At 42.3% G+C, this 13,659-nt stretch overlaps 1 protein-coding gene across 1 annotated transcript; it reads right to left on the bottom strand.

The window, feature by feature from the left end:
- Nucleotides 1-329: 329 nt before the first annotated feature.
- Nucleotides 330-10,017, bottom strand: ccdc107 (coiled-coil domain containing 107). Its single transcript, XM_007239445.4, has 6 exons — nt 9,741-10,017; nt 8,032-8,243; nt 5,135-5,207; nt 4,297-4,387; nt 3,914-4,023; nt 330-1,324 (listed from the first exon to the last, which is right to left on the bottom strand). Exons 1-6 carry the CDS (start codon nt 9,856-9,858, stop codon nt 984-986), a joined length of 945 nt encoding a protein of 314 aa, XP_007239507.3. The 5' UTR covers nt 9,859-10,017; the 3' UTR covers nt 330-983.
- Between the last annotated feature and the right edge of the window lie 3,642 nt (nt 10,018-13,659).

Raw genomic sequence — 13,659 nt, forward strand, 5'->3', positions numbered from 1 at the left:
TCTAATTCAGGACAAATAATCATCACATTAAAATATTATTCATTTATTTTAAGATGCTAGAATTAAATTATTAGTTGTAACATTTTAATGTGTCATTTTTATCATCAGGAACTGAACTAAAAACTTCTCAGGATTCTGATAAATAATTTATTTCTGAGCTCTGAACAAGATCAGCTGTTAAAACTACACTCTGCACCTGTAGCATAGAAAACATCCAAATTTAAAGACAATAAAATCTTTATTTTTTTAGTTAATCGCTCCCACTTATACTCACTGAAAATATAAAACTAAATTAATTTGAGAGTAAATGTAAAAAAAAAAACAGATAATGATGGACATGAGCAGATCTTTATATTTATACAGGCTTGTAGCAAAAAAACTCAGAATATAAGGATTTTGATCATACCATTTACAATATTTTGTTTACATGCACTTTCACTTTAATGAGGTAGCCCACCGTCCCGCATACCAAACTCCACCATCCTGATTGTCCTTCACTCCTTCAGTTACCGGCATGCAGTTATGCAAAGGGTTAAAAAACACACATGCAGAGCAAAGACCGCACATGCACCCACGCTCTTAACTCCGCCCACTTACTCAAGCATGTTCATGCCTCTGTACTCAGCCCGAAGCATTTCATACCGCATAGACTGCTGAGGCATGGTTCAGTTCAGACAATTCAATAAAAACCTATCTTTAGTGTAATATCAAATAAATAAATACATAAATAAACAAATACACAAGGTTCGGTGAGGTCACATTTAAAGCGATAGTTTGTCTCAATAACAGAATTAACATAGAATCAATCAGCCAAAACGCATTTAAATTAGCACTGGAGCTTTGAGGCTAATGTAGCTAACCAGCAATAAAGCTTATACTCCACTAGCACTCGCAGCTTTAGTGTGAAATTAAAGAAGCTAACAGAAATCAAACCCGCCTCGGCAGATTGACTACAAACTATCACTTTAACAGCTTCTTCACCCTCAGTCAGGTCGGTTTCTTCTGCGTAGCCCCGCCCCCAGCTCATCTGGTACTTTCTGAACCACGCCCACTACCTCCAACTCCTCCAATGAGGGCATGCTGGAGTCGCTCTCACACCCGTCCTCCACTCCACTCCTCCTCTCATCCTCCTCTTCGCATTGCCCCTCATCCTCCTCTTCGCCCTGTCCCTCATGCTCTTCTTCTTCCATCTCTTTGTCTTCCTCTTGCTCCTCTGTGGTGCGCAGTGTTTGAGGTGGGTGTGTGTGTGGTTTCCGCTGCCCGAGTGTTTCCATTGCCGTTAGCGACTCGATGAGGTTGTCAAGGTTTCGTTCACACGCTGCATCTGTGAAAAACAGGAATAGGAAAACAGGAAGCCTCACAAACACGCAGTTAAAAACACCCAAAGGAAAAACATCTCTCAGACCAAGTTGCATCATTAAACAGACTAATACTAATTACTGACTTAATTAACATAGTAAATAATCAGTGGAGTGCTTTCTATAAAACTAGAGCCTCTGGTCTTCTTTAATGTTACAATAATGAGGTCCTGCAACCAGTGGGACCACCTTTAATAAACACACATTCTTGTGCACTATTCCAACAGGACAATGCTTGTCCAAATACTGCTGGCATCTCAAGAGATTTCCTTGAAGATACAGATACTATATCATGTCCAGCTTCTTCTCTTTAGACCTATCCCTGACTTAAAATGTGTTGAGTGCTATTGGACGCTCTATCAACACCCCTACTGCACAATCTGCAGGAACTGTGTGAGAATATTGGAGCTGCACGAAATAGATTATCACAGGACTCCATTAGGAACCTATGGTCACTAGCGAAAAACAGTGAGTATTCAGTACTTTCTGTATATAAGCTGAACACACAGATTAATAAATTGTATGCACAAATTTACAAACTGTACCCATGGATTAATAAACTACACTCACAAACTTAAACTTAAACTGTACCTGCAGTTTAAGAAACTGTGGCCAGTTGTCACTAGCTTTCACAGGATCTCTGCTTCATAGAACACTAAATAACGTCACGTTTATTAGAAATAATGAACAGTTTCTTGATATTTCATTTCAAGAAACAGGCAAGAACAGGTGTTTGGCCTTCATTGTCACAACATCTGCACTTAAAAAGTGCTTGGTACAGTAGTGCATGCTCGGCGGGGCTGGAGAACGATCACGCTTCTTGTGCAGAGACTGAAAATGAAACAGAAATTAGTTTTATAGCTAAATTAACATAATTTAGCAGGACTAATCAGCTACTACACACCAGAAAGACAACCACCTATCTAAGAAGATTTTAAGAAATAAAGTGTGTGCTATAAAATAAGCAAATCAAATGGTTATCAAATGATCCCACTTAAGTCCTGAAGCACACTGTCAATTGCATTCAATATGTATTTTAGAATTATGTAAATCATACTAATAATACTCAAAAATCATAATTTTGAGTGCAATGAAACATCAATGGGTTGTATCACACCACTAAATTCTTAAAGATTTCTTATTCATGTTTTCAAGATAATAGCTTTTGCATCAAACAGATTTTAGAGTCCTATAAAAAAAAATTAAATTAGCACTGGAGCTTTGAGGCTAATGTAGCTAACCAGCAATAAAGCTTATACTCCACTAGCACTCGCAGCTTTAGTGTGAAATTAAAGAAGCTAACAGAAATCAAACCCGCCTCGGCAGATTGACTACAAACTATCACTTTAACAGCTTCTTCACCCTTTCAAAAGGACTCTAAAATGTGGTCTATGGCAGGACCCAGTGTAAAACAGTAACTCATAAGATGACTAGATAAACTGTTAAAGATTTCAGGGATGTGATAATGCATAGTTAAATACCCTTTTTTCTTAAATTTGCCATCTCATTACTCCAAAATGAATAAGTACTATCACTTGTTAAGTATATGATTAATAGTATGGAATGTGTTTCTGTAAAATTTCTTGGTACCATTGGATAACAGTTTTATAGAACTCCCAAATCTGTTTCATACAAAAATGAATGGAGACTTTTCCTAAGATTGATATTCCATTACACCAAAACTATACAGTGTCACTTGATAAATGTTATTAATAGTATGATATGTGCTCAAGGATTTTTTGGTGTGACTGTATAACAGTTTATTTTGCTGGTTTTCTAGGACTCTAAAATCTGGTTTAGTATTCCATTATTTATTTAGCTGTAAAACTAGTTTCTGTTCCATTTTCAGTCTCTGCAGGAGAAGCGTGAGCCTTTGCTCCTCCAGCTCCGCTATGCACGCGGCTACCACAAGACGCTGTTCAGACGCGCACTGTAACTTTTGGTGTTAATAGCATGACAAGCACTTTCTAAGTTAAGATGGTGTGACCAGGAAGTGCGACCACCACCTGTTCTCTTTAAGACACATCACGAAACTGTCCATTATTACTAATGAACGTGATGTTATACATGTGTTCTATGAAGCAGAGATGCTGTGGGAGCTAGTGACAACTGGCCACCGGTTCCTAAACTGAGAGTACAGTTTATTAATCTGTGGGTACAGTTGTACATCTGTGGGTGCGGTTCCCTAGCAGGGTAGCAAGAGTTCCCTGACCGGCTCTACTTCCTTTCTGCTTTTGGAAGCCTGGTTGGACTGCACCTTTTTTTTTTGTCTTTTTTTTGTTTGGATGCTGGTCATAAATAAACAATTTTATTTACATGACAGTAGCTGTCATTTCTATATAGCTATAAATAAAATTGCCCCTTGGAGTGTGTTCGGTCCACACGGCCTCTGACTTGTTTCCTTGGCCCTAGCGCCCCCTGGCATTAAAATATGTATATTTTAAATATATAACACATATTACTGTTTACTGTAGTATGCATATTAATTTTTAACAGATCACACATTATTGTGTGATCACTGTATGCTCTTTGTGTGCATGTGTGTGTGTGTGTACCCGTGGTGTTGGTGGGTGGACACTGCATGCCTCGTTTCTTCATCAGGTCTCTGATACACTGCAGCTGCGACATGATCTCATTCTTCTGCTCCATTGCCACCGACTTCACACTGTCACACAACCAAAAATAATAAAATAGTAATCATTAATAATCGTAATAATAAAATAATAATAATAATAATAATAATAATAATAATAATAATAATATAATAATAATAATAATAATAATTATTATTATTATTATTATTATTATTATTATTATACTGCTACTACTAATAAATATATTAATGTTGTCTAATGTTCTGCTTACAATAACTTTTAACCGATTAAAAGAGCAGACAACTTAAGTGTGTGTGAGAGTGTGTGTGTATGTGTGTTCTCACCAGTTGGTCAGTGGGTCCAGTTGGGTCAGTATAGAGTTTAGCATTTTCTCTGTCTGAGCCAAACGCTGCTCCAGTTCATTCAGCTGATTCTCTGAACACACATAGTACATATATTTACATATATATACACATATATATATATACACATATATATATACACATATGTGGAAATGTGTTTGCCCCCTCATGATTTCTTTTTTTGCATGTTTGTCACGCTTAAATGTTTCAGATCATCAAACTAATTTAAATATTAAAAACAACACAAGCAAAACACAAAGCCTTGGCCCTACCACTTACCCCTACCCCTTATTTTCGAGTGCAACCCTTTCACTTGGAATAGAGTTACAAGGGAAAGGGGTGAAATCCTCCACCCTAAGAATCCCTTCAAGCACCTGTCTGACGTTTTATCAACTGAGAAGGGGGGTTGGGGGTGATTGGGGGGGATTGCTTATTAACATGGAATGGTATGATCCACTTTAGGGGTGCTTGAAATCGAATCACAATATTCTTCCATGCATAGATACTGCATTGTTTAACATTATATGTAAGAAATATATTTAAATGTTTTGACCCCCAAAAACTATTGTTTTTACCCCTTTGGGGGGTTAAAGTCTTGGCGGGTCTGACCAATACCCTCTCTAATTTGAACTCTGATCTCAATAGGATTCAGGTTATGATTTTGACTAGGCAACATTGAGGTGCGGGACAGAACTGAATTGTTATTGGCGGGAGCAGACAAACAAACACTCACACACAATATTAAATATATAAACATTTATACAATAATAATACAAAGTACCATGTGTATGATATATATATATATATATATACCACCCACCAGTTTCCTCTGACTTCTTGATGCCTCTGGCGGTTTTCTCTTTCTGGGCCCGGGTATCCTCCGCCGACTTTATCTGTTCATCAAACATGGAAGACCAGCATCAGAATGATGTTTGACCAACCCCAGACCGGCATCAGAACGATGTTTGACCAACCCCAGACCGGCATCAGAACGATGTTTGACCAACCCCAGACCAGCATCAAAACAATGTTTGACCAACCCCAGACCAGCATCAGAACAATGTTTGACCAACCACAAACCGGCATCAGAACGATGTTTGACCAACCCCAGACCAGCATCAGAACAATGTTTGACCAACCACAAACTGGCATCAGAATGATGTTTGACCAACCCCAGACCAGCATCAGAACGATCTTAGGCCAACCACAGACCAGCATCAGAACGATGTTTGACCAACCCCAGACAGTCATCAGAACGATGTTAGGCCAACCCCAGAGCAGCATCAGATTGATGTTTGACCAACCCCAGACCAGCATCAGATTGATGTTTGACCAACCCCAAACCAGCATCAGGCCGATGTTAGGCCAACCCCAGACCAGCATCAGACCGATGTTTGATCAACCCCAGACCAGCATCAGGCCGATGTTAGGCCAACCCTAGAGCGGCATCAGATCAAATGTTTGACCAACCCCAGACCGGCATCAGATTGATGTTTGACCAACCCCAGACCAGCATCAGAACGATGTTTGACCAACCCCAGAGTGGCATCAGATTGATGTTAGGCCAACCCCAGAACGGCATCAGACTGATGTTTGACCAACTCCAGACCGATGTTTGACCAACCCCAGACCGGCATCAGACCGATGTTAGGCCAACCTCAGACCAGCATTAGACCGATGTTAGGCCAACCCCAGATCAGCATCAGACCGATGTTTGACCAACCCCAGACCGGCATCAGACCGATGTTAGGTCAACCTCAGACCAGCATTAGACCGATGTCAGGCCAACCCCAGATCAGCATCAGACCGATGTTTGACCAACCCCAGAGTGGCATCAGATTGATGTTAGGCCAAACCCAGAGCGGCATCAGACTGATGTTTGACCAACTCCAGACCAATGTTTGACCAACCACAGACCGGCATCAGACCGATGTTAGGCCAACCCCAGACCGGCATCAGACCGATTTTTGACCAACCCCAGACCAGCATCAGACCGATGTTTGACCAACCCCAGACCAGCATCAGACCGATGTTAGGCCAACCCTAGAGCGGCATCAGATCAATGTTTGACCAACCCCAGAGTGGCATCAGATTGATGTTAGGCCAACCCCAGAGCGGCATCAGACTGATGTTTGATCAACTCCAGACCAATGTTTGACCAACCCCAGACCGGCATCAGACCGATGTTAGGCCAACCCCAGACCGGCATCAGACCGATTTTTGACCAACCCCAGACCAGCATCAGACCGATGTTTGACCAACCCCAGACCAGCATCAGACCGATGTTAGGCCAACCCCAGACCAGCATCAGATCGATTTTTGACCAACCCCAGACCAGCATCAGACCGATGTTAGGCCAACCCCAGACCAGCATCAAACTGATGTTAGGCCAACATCAGACTGGCACAAGACCAAATTTAGGCCAACCCCAGACCGGCATTAGACAGATGTTTGACCAACCCCAGATTGATGTTAGGCCAACACCAATTAATTTATACTGTGTGTCAGAACAGCAAAGTCACTCCCAGTCTTCAAACACCGACTGAAGACTCATCTATTCAAATAATTTCCTAAACTAATCATAAAAAAGGGTTTTAAACATTATCAAGCTTTGTGTATCTCTTGATTCTTGTCTACAAACTAGTTATGGATATTTTGAAGTAACAACGAAGCACTGTTGTAAGTCACTCTGAATAAGGGCAGCTGCTAAATACCTATAAAAGAAAATGTAAATATTTCTCAAAAACTCTATTGCACAAATAAGACAAGTTTAATATCAATTTACAATATGTTATTCTTGGAGTCATTAGAGGCATTACAGTATTAAACTCAGCCTCAATTCCCTTTTTGCTCCAGTTAAACAAATAAATTCAGACTTTAAATCTTTATCTCTTCTGCTGAATAAATGATTTTGTACTTGAACCAATTCTGGGCTCATATAGGAAACGAGAGGAACTTTTCTCCGAGCTGTGGATCGATTGTGACATTTTGAATAAATATATATTTTTTTTACTTGGATATAAACTCAGAAGAACAGCAGCAGCAGCAGCTCCTCAGATAAAGTGCTGTTTTAATTTTTCTCCAGGCAGGGAGAAGCATTTGACTCCACAGAGCTGAGCCACCATTAGTGCATTAGTGCATAGTGCATTAGCTTGTTATGCTAACTAGCTAGCAAGTTGTATCTGTTTTTTTTTGGTGCTGTTCTATTCGACACTCTGCAAGGCGGTATGTAAAAGCACTTTCTAAAGCACAGCAGGTTCATGTTCCCATATAATAACAACCTCAAACTTTACAAATCCAAGGTGACAACTGCTTTGCCAAGTAAGCAAAAGATAATAGTGATGGACTAGCCAAGCATGTCTCCAGATTTAACCCTATTGAGCACCTCTGGGTCATCCTCAAATGAAAGGTGGAGGGGTGCAAAACCTTGAACATCCACAAGCTCTGTGATGTCATCATAGAGGAGTGGGAGAGGATTTCAGTGGCAACCTGTGAAGCTCTTTAAGGCAGTGCTTGAAAATAATGGTGGCCAGACTTTGAGGCCACAGCAAATATTATATAAGATGTACATTGACTACTTAATATTGTATCAAAGTGTCATACCTTCAGTGTTGTCCCATAAAATATGTAATAAATCATAACAAAAATGTGAAGGGTGCACTTGTTTTTGTGAGATTCTGTAGAGGATAACAGGGTTACCAGAGGGGGAGCCTGTACCTTAAGGAACTTGTATGCAGCAAATATGCCCACCCCGATGGCGTAGAGGGGCATGAGGGTAAAGACGTATCCTTTGCTGTTGGATTTGTACTTGTCGCTGCGCAACTCCTGCTCCATTAGCTTCTTCATCTGCTGCATGTTCTCCGCGCTGCTGAAGGCCTGAGGTGGCTGCGGGAGCGCGCCCTTCAGACCCCCGGGGGTCAGTGGCGGACCTGCAGCACACAAAGAGCTTTCAGATCCCGTCAATATAATGCATGCAATCATCATTTACAGCCAGCTACTGCCCTGAACCATGAACCATCTACTGTATGAATTTGTACTGGTCTGCTAAAGTTTGACTAAAAATAAACCCTGGTTTGAGTGCTCAATGTTTACACACCTGAACATTCAAACCAAAATGTTCTGTACATTTTTTCCCAACATCTTTACTACATCCTGTCATCATCCCCTACGTGGGCAAAATCTCTCTATACTCAACACTGATTGGTTTGTAGAATATTGTCAGTTCGGAGAGTTGCAATTCCAGGTGTTGTGCTGAATTCTACCGCGGTAAACGTTCATAATAAATTGTCCCTGGTCATATCGCATTTAAAGTAAACACAGTCTAAAGTAGCTACTGCTGTGGACATAATCACATAGTAGCTAAATATGGAACAGCTCAGCAGCCAATTAAATCACATAGATCAAGCTAGGTTATATAAGTGGCGAACATATCAACCACCTTTCAAAGAAAAGGAGCTGCGTCTGTGGTTGAAGGAGCTACATTTACAACATCCATCCAAACATCCATCTGCTTTTACTATTTTGTGAAGGGAAAGCTGTGTTCTGAAGTTCCGGTGAAGTGGAAGCAGCAGTAGTGATGTGAGGCAGAGACAGAGTGCAGAAGTCAACAGAACGCAGTACTGTTACACCCAATGTGCCACCTGTGTAACAAGTCTAGTCGTGAAATTTCACTGCTACTATTCCACAGTCAATGACAGAAATTTAGCCATGAAGTGATAGACCACATACAACTACAGAGTGGATGTGGATATGGATTTCTATGGATTAAGAATGGGATGTCACTCAGGTTCCTATGTGTATAGACAGATGAGCGAATGTTTGGAAATATGATGTATATTGTTATAAAAATTTTGGTAAAGTTGACCATGAATTCAATATGTTTTCTTAAAACAACAGAATGTATTTGTATTATTGTACATCTGTGCTGAATTATGATAATGATGCTGATCTTTTGTATCCTCGTCACATGATAGGTGTTTACTTTTGCAGGTTTGTGTACAGTGGGGGATTGTGCAGGTGTGTGTGGAGCAGGTGTGATTGGCTAATAGGGCTAATAGACACCTCTGTGTTCACTCGAGTCTTCCTTTGCTCCCAGGACTGTAAGGTCTCAGTACATAAATCCGGTCAGTGCAGTCTCTCTCAGAAATAAAGAGCAGTACATTCAGTTCCGTTAATAGCGGTCAGTCCCCGGTCCTGAGCGCGGGTGACGGCATAAACAGTGATGCGGTAAGCTGTGCTGTGCTGTACTGTGCTGTACTGTTACCATAATGAAACGCGCACATGTGCACCTGCACCATATAAAACACACACACATACAAAAACACATAAACACACACACACGTTCAAGCGCGTGCACGAGCTCCCTGAGCTAAACTTGGTGCATTTAAACACAAAACTCTCTGCATGCAAATATAAACACTGTTTACCTTTGCGTGCCGCCGCGCGCTCCTCTCGCGCGCCGCTGCCGAACATCCGGGGCACCACGATGAAGCAGCAGAGCGCGGCGGTGAAGGCGAGCACGAGCTGCTGCGCCGGAGACACCATGGGGCCGCGGGGGGGAGAAGCGCGAGACCAGAATCCAGGTGAGGGAACGCGCGGATTCACCTGAGAGCGCACAGACTACTGTCTTCCTCCTCCTCCTTCTGCTGCAGCTGCTGCTTCTTCTTCTTCCTCTGCTGCGGGGCTGGACGCGCTCACCATTGACTCCCACACCGCCCGCTCCCCCTGCTGGTCCGCCCGCGCACTGCAGCTCAGTGTAATTCTGACTGTTTTATTTAGTAACCATGACAGGGGGCGCAGAGTAGTAAGGAATTTAAATGCCCATATTCATACAGATATAAATGAGATATATATGGAGTGAATTTTGTGCCAAAAGTTTTACACCAAAAAATAAAACCCGCAATTAAATTAAAAAGCAAAAAACTGTATGTTGCAAATTCAAAAGAGAAATAATATACAGCAAATATATATTTTTAAATATACTTGGTAAATGTATTATCCTTTGCAGTTCTATGAAAATCAGCTCACTTTGGATTTTGCCAGTCTTTGCTTTTATTTATGTGTTTTTGTGAATTGTCTGTGGATTTTTTTTTCTGCTAAGGACTTTTGCTTCTGGAATCTATCGTTTGCTTCTTTTTCAGTTTTTTTGCTTCTCAGTTTTGGCACAGTTTTTACGGGTGGGCAGGGCCTAGAAAAAGGCAATCCCCTTGAATCTCCATTTGTCAGCTGGTTTTGGACTAACTGCTGGTGCCCTGAAACTTAGTCTAAAACTATTTGCAAACAAACACAACACGTTTTCAAATAACTCAATTTTAGTTTCAAGTCCACAAAACCTTATTCCAAAATGAAGTTGGCTTATACAAATGTGCCTTAGCAAACCTCAAGTGACTCTGTTTGTAGCATGTTGCTACATCGGAAATCTCTGAAATCTTTACTTATCCTTCCCTTAAATTTTGATGTTGAATAATCTTTGTTTTCAGGTCATTTGAAAGTTATTTTTAGGCTCCCATATTGACACTTTTCAGAGAATATGCAAAAAGGAGAAAAACTTGCAATTGGCACCTTAACCCTTTATTATAATTGGATTAACCTGTGTATGTAGGTCAAGTGTCAATGAGCTAAGCAAACACATTTTGTGTTACAATAATCTATGCTAAAATTATTAAAATTAATAAAAAAGGGTGTTCAAATGAATGTATCTGTCTAATAAATAATTATTGCACACTTTTTGTAAATCCTATAAACTTAATTTCAATTCTTAAATATAATTAGATAAAGCATGAAATATCTTGGGTTCATACTGTCTGCAATAAAATAAAAGCTAAAGTAAATGCAAGACACCCTACACTCCTCGTCTGCCTCTGCACAACAAAGCCCTCTTCCTCTGCATGCTGCAGACCTATTCCTCTGCTTGATGTAGCCCTATAATTCTATGAAAGCAGACACATTCTTCTACAGGTCGCAGCCCTTTTCCTCTGCATGACACAGTCCTGTTCCTCCACATGACGCAGTAAATGCAGCTGATGTCGGGGGTCATCGGTGTATAACAACAGGCCAGATGTGCAGTCCATTGACCTGTAGCTTTTGTGGTGCTTAACTGTATGAAAAGCAAAGCTGCCTTTCGCTGCAGTGATGGCTACACTGTTTGACTTTGTCACAAGGAAATCTGTGACTTTAGCCAAAGAGGTTTTGCCCCTGGCTGCTTTTGCGTGCTTTGTTGAATTAATGTGCACCTGCAGGTCATTGGCATCTTTATTTGCCACAGGCACATAAGTGCCTGCCTTACACGTCAAGCACACTGCCTCATACGGATCACAACCTTGGCATTTTTGGTTTAGACCGGCCCCTCATAATTAGCGGAGCACAACTGACTTGTAATTTATGTATGTGGGGTTACAGAGAAGCATAATGTATCAACATGTTAAATAGAAGAAGTTTAGTCTTTTGTTTTGTCTATTGTGAACTCCAACATTTTTGTCTGCTCTGCGTAATTCAATTGATTCTTTATCGTTTCTGGAGAGGTGCCACAATCCGGAAGTCCGGCAGGACGGGTGCAATCCTGAGTTCTGACTCTGGAGGGGTCCAGATGCGTAACAGTGAATCAGGCTTGGCGTTCTGGCTGCCTGGCCTATATGACAGTATGAAGTCGAGCTTGTTGGGCATTTAGCCGCTTTGCCTGATGTATATAGGCCAGGTTTTTGGGGTCTGTCCAGCCAGTGCCGCCATTCCTCCACAGCCAATTTCACAGCCAAAAGTTATTTATCCCCTACATCATAGTTTCTCTCTGCTGGTGTTAGCAAGGGAGGAGCTTCTTGGCTGGACCCAGACGTTGGGATAGGACTGCACCCACAGCAACTTCTGATGCGTCCACCTCGACGATAAAGGGTTTTTCAGGGTCAGGGAGCTGGAGAATAGGAGGGGATGTCAGCCGCGTCTTCATCTCCTCTAACGCCCTCTGAGCTCTGCTGGTCCAGCGAAAGGTTCCGGGGGTCTTCCGGGTTAGCGCTGTGATAGGTGCAACTACAGAACTGTAGTTGTGCACGAAGCGCTGGAAGAAGTTGGCAAACCCCAAGAACTGCTTTACCAACCGGAGGGAGGTGGGACGCAGCCAGACAGTTCTCTTGGAGACAACAAATCCAAGAAAGGATACCCTGGACACATGGAACTCTGACTTCTCCAGCTTAACGTACAGCCGGTTCTCCAACAGTAGTTGGAGAACCCGCTGCACATGCCCTACATGTTACCTGAGGGACCGACTGTAAATCAGTATATCGTCGAGGTAAATGTATGCGTAGTGATCTAGGGCCTCACGCAGCACCTCGTTAATAAACCGCTGGAAGACGGCTGGGGCGTTAACAAGCCCGAAGGGCATAACTTTGTACTCATAGTGTCCACTAGGTGTGATAAATGCCGTCTTCCATTTGTCCCCCTGCCAGATGCCGATCAGGTTATAAGCATTACGCAGGTCCAACTTGGTAAAGATTGTGGCCTGCTGTAGTACCGCGAACGCTGATGCCATCAAAGGTAGGGGGTAGCGGTCCTTAACGGTGATGCTGTTGAAACCCCTATAATCAATACAGGGATGCAAGCAACCGTCCTTCTTCTTAACGAAGAAGAAACTTGCATCCCCTGGGGAGGTGGAGGGTTTAATAAACCCTAGATCCAGAGCCTCCCGAATGTAATCATCTATTGCTCTCCTTTCCGGGGGGTACAAGGCAAACAGCCATCCCCTAGGTGGAGTAATGCCCGGAAGAAGCTTAATGGAACAGTCATACTCCCAGTGGGGGGGAAAGAACCTTAGCCCTCTCCTTACTAAACACCTACTTAAGGTCCCAATATACCTCCAGTACCCCTGATCTGACTGGTGATGTGGTATTGGGAGGTGTCTGAGCTGGGGTAAGGTTTTTAAACGGTGACCCCTGCATTGTGGCCCCCAGGCATACACAGACTGCCTAGCCCAATCCAAATGAGGATTGTGTAAATGTGGAACCCTAGTCACATAAAATGTGAGCTCCTCTTGATAGGAGCCTACACGCATCTGCGCATCTGGAATGGGGCAGTCTGGTGGGTGATGGGTCCAGAGCCTAGGGGTCGTCCGTCAATGGCAGTGACGGGCAGGGGTCTATCTAACTCATCCGCCAGGATTCCTAGCTGATTGATTAGGTCTTGATCTATAAAGTGTCCAGCAGCCCCAGAATCCACAAAGGCTAACAAGGTTGCTTTTAAATTGAAGCCCAAGACAACTGAGCCTTAAGCTGGACTCCTCAGACTACTGGGGGCATATGTGGGTCCCTACATGCCACCCCTGAGCATGCGGGACCTAGTCTTTTCCCTAATATTGCTGCT

This window comes from Astyanax mexicanus, chromosome 2, assembly GCF_023375975.1.
Source record: "Astyanax mexicanus isolate ESR-SI-001 chromosome 2, AstMex3_surface, whole genome shotgun sequence".
Classification (NCBI taxonomy): Eukaryota; Metazoa; Chordata; class Actinopteri; order Characiformes; family Acestrorhamphidae; genus Astyanax; species Astyanax mexicanus.

Coding starts and splice junctions, on each gene's coding strand:
- ccdc107 (XM_007239445.4), bottom strand. CDS start 9,858: ATGGTGTCTCCGGCGCAGCAGCTCGTGCTCGCCTTCACCGCCGCGCTC. Junction 4,024..4,296: donor CTGGACCCACTGACCAACTG/GTGAGAACACAC, acceptor GTTGTGTGACAG/TGTGAAGTCGGTGGCAATGG. Junction 1,325..3,913: donor TCCACCCACCAACACCACGG/GTACACACACAC, acceptor TGTTTTTCACAG/ATGCAGCGTGTGAACGAAAC.